Source organism: Astyanax mexicanus, chromosome 22, assembly GCF_023375975.1.
Source record: "Astyanax mexicanus isolate ESR-SI-001 chromosome 22, AstMex3_surface, whole genome shotgun sequence".
NCBI lineage: Eukaryota > Metazoa > Chordata > Actinopteri > Characiformes > Acestrorhamphidae > Astyanax > Astyanax mexicanus.
The window spans coordinates 31,898,764-31,909,107 of record NC_064429.1 but is presented as its reverse complement, the minus strand read 5'-3'; the positions used below and the strand labels follow the sequence as shown (position 1 = coordinate 31,909,107).

Here is a 10,344-nt window from a genome sequence, read left to right as displayed (position 1 = left end):
ATATTACTGGGATTGGCTAAAACTCAAAATCTAATGTGAACTGATCTCCTCACACTTGATGAGGAGCAGTTAGACCGTAGGGCCACCCGAGAGCTGTGAAACTGAAATTACGCTACATAAAAACAGTTCTGAGTAGATTTTCTCTTTCCAATCTTTTTTTGACAGATTATATATTATAAATCACAGTTCTAAGGTGGCACAACTGTCTAACTGCCTACAGGAAATCATAAGTTTAAAGCATTTATAAATGATCTGTCTCTTGTTAAAGCTACATTATAGTACTTAAGGCTTTCAAATGAGCTTTTGGCCAAAGAAAATATGTTTATTATTATGTTTATATTAATATTTGAGAGGTACATGTTGGGGGATTTTCTGTTATTTTACGTATTTAGTGAATTTTCGCTATTTCATCACTACAAATGTTCTTTATGAAAGTACCAAAACTTGCTCCAAAACTAAAAACAAAAATAAGCAACAAACAAACTCTAAATAACCTAAAATTTTACCCCCCCCCCCCAAAAAAAAAAAAAATACAGCTCAAACCACTAAATCCTGAAGAAATTTAGAAAATTGAAAAATGCCACTTTTTTATAAGAGTATTTAATTCCAAATTACTACTAAGTGCTACAGCCATAAATTCTGCTGGCTAGAATTTTAACTGATTATCTTCTCGCACTTCATAAGGAGCAGTTAGACCGTAGGGCCACCCGAGAGCTGAGAAATGACGCTACATATTTCCTTTCTGTTCTTTTTGGACAGATGTGCATGTTATAAATCACAGCTCTAAGGTGGCACAACTGTCTCACTGCCTACAGGAAATTTTAAAAGTTTAAAGCAATTTAAGCTCCAGTTCATTTACTAATTGACTTGTTGGCTCCACTAAAAATGTATAGGTTTGGTGCGTGTAAAGTTGGTGTAAAGTTTGGGGAAATTGCTCCATTGTTACCAAACCAGGATGCAAAAAAAAAGTTGACACAAAAAGTACAACCCTACAATGAGCTACTTTATGATTAGACGTTGGTCTTTACATTTTTTACACTGTGAAATTGTCTCTGATCACTGGACAAAAAAAAAAACAGGTGCATTCATCAATCCAAAAGGAATTCAATAAAATTCACAATGTCCCTAGTTTGTCATATTGTCAAAAAAAACAGACAATATTCACAGATGCTGGTAGATATATATATTTTTTAACGAAACAAGATAGTCACAGATGGCATGACTGAATTACATATACCTGAACATATTTTATTTCCTTTGATTAAAAGAAAAAAAAAAGATATACCTAAATTAACATCTCTTAGGTTTAGCCCTAAAAATATATTTTCTGAAAGATTTCTCCTAACTGTATTACAAACAATACTGGAAGACAAATATATATATATATATATATATATATAATCAAACATAACACTGATAGTGTTTTGTGTGCTACCATGATAATACCAAAACTCGGCCAAAATAACCAATAAAAACGCTTAAAAAAATGTGCTGCTTTTGGTCACAAGGTTTCACAACAGCAATGTTACTACTTTGATGTATGACTAGTTTCGAGTAGGGCTACATTATATATTTTTATACGTTTTTGTAGCATCAAAATCACAATGTTGATATGTGCAAAGTCTTCTGCAAATAAAATATATATAAAAAAGAAATTAAGCAGTTTAATGCAAAAGGAAAAATCACAGTATTCACACTTTATTTTTTTTAATGACATCTCTACCAGATTAGGCATAGTATATTTGGCCAAAATCATAAGTTTTCCTCAAAAATGTCATAAACAGAGAGTTGAATCACTGATGCCTGGTAAAAATCCAGTATTTTTTTATATATAAAAAAAAGAAATCACAGTATTGCCACTATATTTTAATGATATCTCTACCAGATTAGGCATATTATATTTGGCCAAAATCATAAGTTTTCCTCAAAAATGTCATAAACAGAGTGTTGGATCATTGATACCTGGTGAAAATCCTATATTAAAATCATATATTGGGAAATATATATAAATTTAATGACAAAAAAAAACTAAGCAATTTTGTAAAACTCCAAAAAAAATTATTTTTACACATATTTTCACATATCGTGCAGCCCTACTATCGTGCAGCTGTCTGATTGGATGCAATCATTATTAGCTCCGCCTCTCGAGGTTCAGCTCTATAGCGTAGACACATGGTAACGGAAGCACTTTCGGCAGTTGCGGCAAAATGGTCAGTGGTTAATACTCTTCTGGTTTAGTGTTTTTAGTCTTCTGGACATACCACGCCCTATGGGCCACGCCCACTCGTCCATACCCTCGCATCGTTGCGAGCCAATCAGCATCCAGCATCTTTCCTCTGATCTTGAAGCATGTCTGTAACGCTCACTATGTCTTCTTCTGGGACCTGCAGGAAAAAAAAAAACTCAAAAATCTCAAAAAAATGATTTTTACACATATTTTCTGCCCATATTACACAACCAAATCATTAGGACTCCCCCTATCACTTGCGATGTCACAACACCAAGAGGGTGAAGACTAGCACACGCCTCCTCCGATACATATAAAGTCAGACTCCGCCTCTTTTGAACGGCTGATGATTAAACATTTCTAAGTAGCATTACAGTGCTAACGTTCGGAGGAAAGCGCAGCAACTCTGTTCTGATACATCAGCTCACAGACGCAGCCTTGTGCTGATCCACATCACCCTAGGAGTGATAAGGGGGAAAGAGCACCATCTACTGTACCCACCCAGAGAGAGAGCAAGATCAACTTTGCTCCCTCAGGACTCCGACAGCTGATGGCAAGCTGCATGACCAGGATTTGAACCAGCGATCTCCCGATCATAGCCCTAGAGTGGATCAGATACGGCAGTGCTGCTTAAATTTTTAAACACCTCAGTGTCACTTCTGGCTAGGTTAAAAATACTCCACCATCCAGAAATTCCCAAAAGTGTCTTGTAACCAATGATGAAAGATTAGAGAGGATGATAAACCCTGTATAAACTGTGCAGCAACAGATTCAGAGCTTCTGTCTCTAAATTTGATCTTTTTTATCTACAAGGTGGAGCAGCTCTAGGTACGAGTGTCTAATAGAGTCGATAACAACTCTGTTTCTTAAACACAGTGTTTAAAAACTCCAGCAGCACTGCTGCCAAACAAGAGCTGCTCTGTGGATCTATGGCTGCGTTCATATTACCAGTCTGAAGTGACTCAAATCTGATTTTTTTTGGTTCAATGTGAATCAGGTCTGATTTTCTCATGGCTGTGTGAACGTGCCAAATCTGATTTTTTTTTTTTCAAATCAGATTTGAGTCACTCTATATGTGGTCCTAAATCTAATATGCATCTGATCCATGGACATGCAACATGAATGTAAACGGTCAATTAAATCAGAATTCTTGCCTCTTTTTTTACGCTTTTATGCATTAGCATTAGCGTTACGTGCTTCTTTCTCGTTTCCACAGCATTTCTTGGTGCAGCTGTGCAGCTATAGCTGCAAAAAACAGCAAAAGCAAACCACCTGAGCTGTTTACTCTCCACTCCAGCAAAAGATGCTCCACATATGAGCTGATAACGCATCCATTTCCCTTTATAAAGCTACAAGTCCCTCGTCTAAGTTTTTTTTAGTTGTTGATGAAGAAGAAGACGTTTATACAGTTATGAATGTGCAGCATGTGAAGCATTTCAGGGACAGATCTGTTCACATTACACACAGATATAGGTGCGTCACTTACATTTGTAAATGTAAACCAAGCAAAAAATCAGATCAGATTTGAGCAATGTGGCTTTAATGTTATGTGAACGTAGCCTTTGATATGGCTGATTTGTGTACGGTTATTTTGATATAGACCGCAGACGCCAGTTTTGACTCGTTTTCCTGTCTGTAGTAGCAGAACAGACAGACAGGACAGATTTGGTGGGTAACACCTCGACATACCCGCGTCATAAACAAGTGACGGGAGATTCCATAACCCTTCACAACTTCTCATAACAGAATATGTCTATTATGATTATTATTATTAGTCGTTTTATCAATTGCATTGATGTCCCTAGGAAATTACATGTATAAATGTGCACACTGTCCAATGAAAAACACTTATCACCATTTTGGTCGATTTTTAGTTTATTACATAGTTTGAACAGACAAACTGTTCCTTACACTGTGCCAAAACGGACCAATAGAAACTCTTCAAAATGACCTGAAATGAACTCTTTTTACATTGACTTCCATTGAAAGTTTACAAGGTTTATTCTCTCTCCTGCTGTTTTGGAGATAAGTGTTTTTGAGTGGACAGCGACGATATAAAATAACTTTTAAATACATTTTATTATTAAGCACAGTGCCTCGTACATTGACCAAATTGCAAAAGATATGATGTGATATGTGACGATAAGATATGTAAGTAAAAACCTTAATTAAAAATACTTAAAGCACTGAACAAATAGCATTATTTACCTGTCCCCACTCTCTAACTATAAACTTTACCATGAAATATTTAAATTATTAAAATTATCCTTCAGAGATGTACTTTTTTGGGCATTGTTGTATGACTCCAAATCCCATTTATGCTTTAAAAAATAAATAAATAAATAAAAAATTATATATATATATATATATATATATACATACATATATATATATATATACACATAATAAATCCATAATATTTGAGTTAAAATAAATAATAATAAATACACATTTTAGTTGTTTAGTCCCTAGGCTTCACTCACTCAGTCCTGTTGCCGTAACACATTACCCCGAACATCTGAAACATCTGGAACATTCTACATCTTCATCACATCTACAACAGGAAGTGACATCATCAGCTGATTTTTCTGAAGATTATGGGAAGACCAAAATTTAACAATGACTGAGGGGCTCAATCTCAACACTCTGTCCTGTTACCTAAATCAATTCTTAGATCTTATTTGTTTAATTTTTTTAATACAGATTTTAGGAAAATAACTGGAATGTGCTCAGTGTCCTCATGCTATTAGCATAGCTCTCATTTAGCTATTTTTCATGTTTTTGCTAATTCTAAAAGCTAATTCCCGTTACTTAAAACATAAAAAAGTAACAGGAGTGAGTTCCAGTAACAGGAGTGAGTTCCAGTAACAAGAGTGAGTTCCAGTAACAGGAGTGAGTTTCAGTAACAGGAGTGAGTTTCAGTAACAGGAGTGAGTTCCAGTAACAGGAGTGAGTTCCAGTAACAGGAGTGAGTGCCAGTAACAGGAGTGAGTTCCAGTAACAGGAGTGAGTTCCAGTAACAGGAGTGAGTTCCAGTAACAAGAGTGAGTTCCAGTAACAAGAGTGAGTTCCAGTAACAGGAGTGAGTTCTAGTAACAGGAGTGAGTTCTAGTAACAGGAGTGAGTTCCAGTAACAGGAATGAGTTCCAATAACAGGAGTGAGTTCCAGTAACAGGAATGAGTTCCAGTAACAGGAGTGAGTTCCAGTAACAGGAGTGAGTTCCAGTAACAGGAGTGAGTTCCAGTAACAGGAGTGAGTTCCAGTAACAGGAGTGAGTTCCAGTAACAGGAATGAGTTCCAGTAACAGGAATGAGTTCCAGTAACAGGAGTGAGTTTCAGTAACAGGAATGAGTTTCAGAAACAGGAATGAGTTTCAGTAACAGGAATGAGTTTCAGTAACAGGAGTGAGTTTCAGTAACAGGAGAGAGTTTCAGTAACAGGAGTGAGTTCCAGTAACAGGAATGAGTTCCAGTAACAGGAGTGAGTTTCAGTAACAGGAATGAGTTTCAGTAACAGGAATGAGTTTCAGAAACAGGAATGAGTTTCAGTAACAGGAGTGAGTTTCAGTAACAGGAGAGAGTTTCAGTAACAGGAGTGAGTTCCAGTAACAGGAGTGAGTTCCAGTAACAGGAATGAGTTCCAGTAACAGGAGTGATTTCTTATTTTAATTTTTATAAATATCAATTATTTGAACATGCAGTCAACCATTTTTTTAAATAAAGACTTTTTTTTAAGCGTAAAATCAAAGTAGAACTGCTTTTAAACATGCTTTTTAAATGTCACATGATTTGTTTTGTAACCATCTTCAGCTAAGAAACCTTGTAAAACTTTAAAAAGTAAAGCTGCCTTGAGTTTGACCATGCAGTATATGTTTTAAATAGTTAAATACATGTGTTTTTAGATTAAGAGTTGAAAAAATATAAAAAAAATACATTTAAATTTGGAAGAAGAGTTACGACAAGCAAATGGCACCCATTCTGAGGAATGGCCCTGTTATATTCTTTGATGTCATACTATTACTATAAATCATTTGCCAATAAACGGCCTTGACATCAAACACAGTACTGGTGATAACAACATCACACCTCATGACAGCATATGACCTCTCTCCTGACCAGTTTATAGCAGGGTTATGTCACACACCCTGGTCCGAGGCACGTTTAGCATCGCAGGATCAAAGGCGGACAGAGCAGAAACGATGAGCAGATGGGCGAGAGAGATTTATATGGCTGATTAAACGACAGAGTGAGAGAGAGAGAGGATTACACACTCGGTATTCAGTATTCTTACACAACTCATAAAGGGAAAAGCAAAGGCGTCACTACGCTAGGCTAGGTGGGTCACAGTTAAACAATCTGTGCCTGATCCTTTATTTCAAAAATCAGTGCAGTACTCTGAGGTTAAGAGTCATGCGGTGCTACAGTGAGTGAGCTAAATATCGATGTTACAATTTTACCATGACTGGTTTGTTCTCTACATCCTGTGGGGTCAATACGGGGTGATGCTAAATGTGAAACTCATATTATATAGATGTATTAAACACTTTTGTCAGTGTGGGCAGTGTGCCAAATCCTGCTGGAAAATGAAATCCACATCTTCATAAAAGTTGTCAGTAGCAGAGGGAAGAAGCATGAAGTGCTGTAAGATTTTGTGGGAAAACAAAACTGCACTGACTTTAGACTTGATAATAAAACACAGTGGATCAACACCAGCAGATGACATGTCTCTACAAACCATCACTGATTGGTGGAAACTTCACACCAAACCTAAATGTAACATTTACTGATGATCAGTGATGGTTTGGAGAGACATGTCTGTCATCTGCTGGTGTTGATCCACTGTGTTTTATTATCAAGTCTAAAGTCAGTGCAGTTTTGTTTTCCCACAAAATCTTAAAGCACTTCATGCTTCCCTCTGCTGCTGACAACTTTTATGGAGATGCAGATTTAATTTTCCAGCAGAATTTGGCACACTGCCCACACTGCCAAAAGTACCAATTGGTCTTATTTAATATTCAAATTTTCTGAGACACTGATTGTTTTTGTTTTCATTGGCTGTAAGCCATAATCATCAACAACATAAGAAATAAACGCTTAAAATAGATCACTCTGTGTTTAATACATCTATATAATATATGAGTTTTAGATTTTTAACTGAATTACTGAAATAAAGCAACTTTTCAATGATATTTAATTTATTTACTAGTGCACTAGTGTGTGTGTGTATGTATGTATGTATATATATATATATAGCTCTGGAAAAAATTAAAAGACCACTTTCAGTTTCTGAATCAGTTTATCTGAATTTGCCGTTTACAGCTAAAAGTTTGAGTAAAATGAATATTTTTGTTTTGTCCTATAAACTACTTTTTTTTATTCTAAATAAAATTATTGTCATTTAGAGCATTTATTTGGAGAAAATGAGAAATGGCTGAAATAACAAAAAAGATGCAGAGCTTTCAGACCTCAAACAATGCAAAGAAAACAAGTGTGTATTCACAAAGTTTAAATAACCCTGTTTCTAAAAATCACAGTTTTCATGCATCTTGGAATGTTCTCCTCCACCAGTCTTACACACTGCTTTCGGACAACTTGATGCCTGCACTCCTGGTGCAAAAATGCAAGCAACTCATTAATCCGTATATGTCCTTCTTATGTTCCTGCAGATAACTTATCATTATTTGGGTGAAATTTTTTAATTAGTCATGATGCATGATGCATGGTCATATCGCCCAGAACTGCAACCCGTCATCAGGAATTTGAGCCTTCTGTATATCAGTGAAAAATTCATATTGCCTGAGTACTGAAGAGATAAAGAGAAAGAATGTGAGTATAGTGATTTCTCACCAGGGCATGATCAAAGCTGAATGTACTGATGTAATAGGCTGAGATATCACTGTCCGCCAGCGGCTGAGAGATCTGCGCTACTATCCCACATTCATCTGAAAATAAACAGAGAGAGAGAGAGAGAGAGAGAGAGAGAGAGAAAGAAATAGAGAGAAAGAGAGAGAGAGAGAAAGAAATAGAGAGAAAGAGAGAGAGAGAAAGAGAGAGAGACAGAAAAATAGAGAGAAAGAGAGAGAGAGACAGACAGACACACATACAGAGAGAAAGAGAGAGAGAGACACACAGACAGACAGACAGAGAGAGAGACAGACAGACAGACAGACCGAGTGAAAGAGAGGCAGACAGAGAGAGACAGACAGCCAGAGAGAAAGAGAAAGAAAGGCAGACAGAGAGAGAGACAGACAGCCAGAGAGAAATATAAAGAGAGAGAGACAGAGAGAGAGAAAGAAAGAGAGACAGAAAAATAGAGAGAAAGAGAGAGAGACAGACAGACAGACAGAGAGAAATATAAAGAGAGAGAGAGAAAAATAGAGAGAAATAAAGAGACAGAGAGAGAGAAAGAAATAGAGAGACAGAGAGACAGAAAAATAGAGAGAAAGAGAGAGAGACAGACAGACAGAGAGAGAAAAAGAGAGACAGACAGACAGACAGACAGACAGACAGAGAGAAAGAGAGGCAGACAGAGAGAGAGGCAGACAGACAGATAGAGAGAGAGAGACAGATAGAGAGAGAGAGACAGATAGAGAGAGACAGACAGACAGAGAGAAAGAGAGGCAGACATACAGAGAGAAAGAGAGAGACAGAGAGAGAAAGAGAGAGACAGAGAGAGAGAGTGAGTGAGTGAGTGAGTGAGAGAGTGAGAGAGTGAGTGAGAGAGTGAGTGAGAGAGAGAGAGAGAGAGGAAACATCAGCAGTTAATGATTTACAGTCGACTCTGAGGCATGCTGGATCATTAGCTGTCCTCTCTGTTATCCAGTAACTCACACAGGAATAGAATCAGGTGGATCAACATTAAATACATAACCAACAAACACACACATCCTCATCATCATCATCATCATCATCATCCTCATCCTCATCCTCATCCTCATCCTCATCCTCATCCTCATCCTCATCCTCAGCAGAACTGCAGATCCTGAGAGAAAGTTCAGCAGCTGCTTCATGTGTTCTCATCCTCATCCCGTCAGCACGGGTTCAAATACTGAAACTTCAGACTTTATACTGTTTATCTGTGCAGTGTTGACAGAGCTATGCAAATATATCATTACTGAACAACTCGTTTAGCGATTATTCCAAAGAGTTTGTGTTTGCTCCATAAAAATAACTAAATATTAGTAAAATATTAAATGCATTATTTCACAGTCAGTGTTTACCTCTGTTTTATATCATAGAAACTTTTTATCTATAATAAAGGATGAATCTTTTTTCTTAAGTACTACATTAAAAAAATGCACTAAATATTAAGGCCAAGCCCAGGGGTCAGCATGGAGCCACTACTAAGAGAAAAATGTATGATTAGAATAGCACTGCTGAGGTAAATTCATCAATAAAGTAGCATTACTGAGGTAAAATCATCAATAAAGTAGCATTACTGAGGAAAAAGCATCAATAAAGTAGCATTACTGTGGTAAACCTTAGATTAAAACAGCACTACTGAGGTTAATTTATGGTTAGAATAGCCCTACTGAGGTAAATTCATGATAAGGGTAGCTTTACTGAGGTAAATACATGATTAAAATAGCACTACTGAGGTAAATTCATGATTAGGGTAGCATTACTGAGGTAGAATCATTATTAGAATAGCATTGTTAAGGAAAATACATGCATAGAAATGCACTACTGAGGTAAAGTCATGATTAGGGTAGCATTACTAAGGTAAATCTAGGATTAGAATGACACTACTGAGGTAAATTCATTATTAGAATAGCACTACTGAGGTAAAGTCATGATTAGGGTAGCATTACTGAGGTAAATCTAGGATTAAAATAGCACTACTGAGTATAATTCATGATTAGGGTAGCATTACTGAGGTAGAATCATTAGTAGAATAGCACTGTTAAGGGAAATACATGCATAGAAATGCACTACTGAGCTAAAGGCATGATTAGGGTAGCATTACTGAGGTAAATCTATGAATAAAATAGCGCTACTGAGGTAAATTCATGATTAGGGTAGCATTACTGAGGTAGAATCATTAGTAGAATAGCACTGTTAAGGAGAATACAAGCATAGAATTGCACTACTGAGGTAAATACGTGATTCAGGGTAGC

The 10,344-nt window shown here is 36.5% G+C and overlaps 1 protein-coding gene across 1 annotated transcript in view; it reads right to left on the bottom strand.

Annotated features, from left to right (window-relative positions):
- Nucleotides 1-1,676: 1,676 nt before the first annotated feature.
- The window catches only part of castor1 (cytosolic arginine sensor for mTORC1 subunit 1), a 32,991-nt gene continuing 24,323 nt past the window's right edge, over nucleotides 1,677-10,344 (bottom strand). The window contains exons 8-9 of the mRNA XM_022668432.2: nucleotides 8,075-8,169; nucleotides 1,677-2,384 (exon numbers count right to left, since the gene is read on the bottom strand). Of these exons, the coding sequence (XP_022524153.2) occupies nucleotides 2,316-2,384; nucleotides 8,075-8,169 (164 nt within the window). The 3' untranslated portion in view covers nucleotides 1,677-2,315. The remainder of the gene's footprint in view (nucleotides 2,385-8,074; nucleotides 8,170-10,344) is intronic.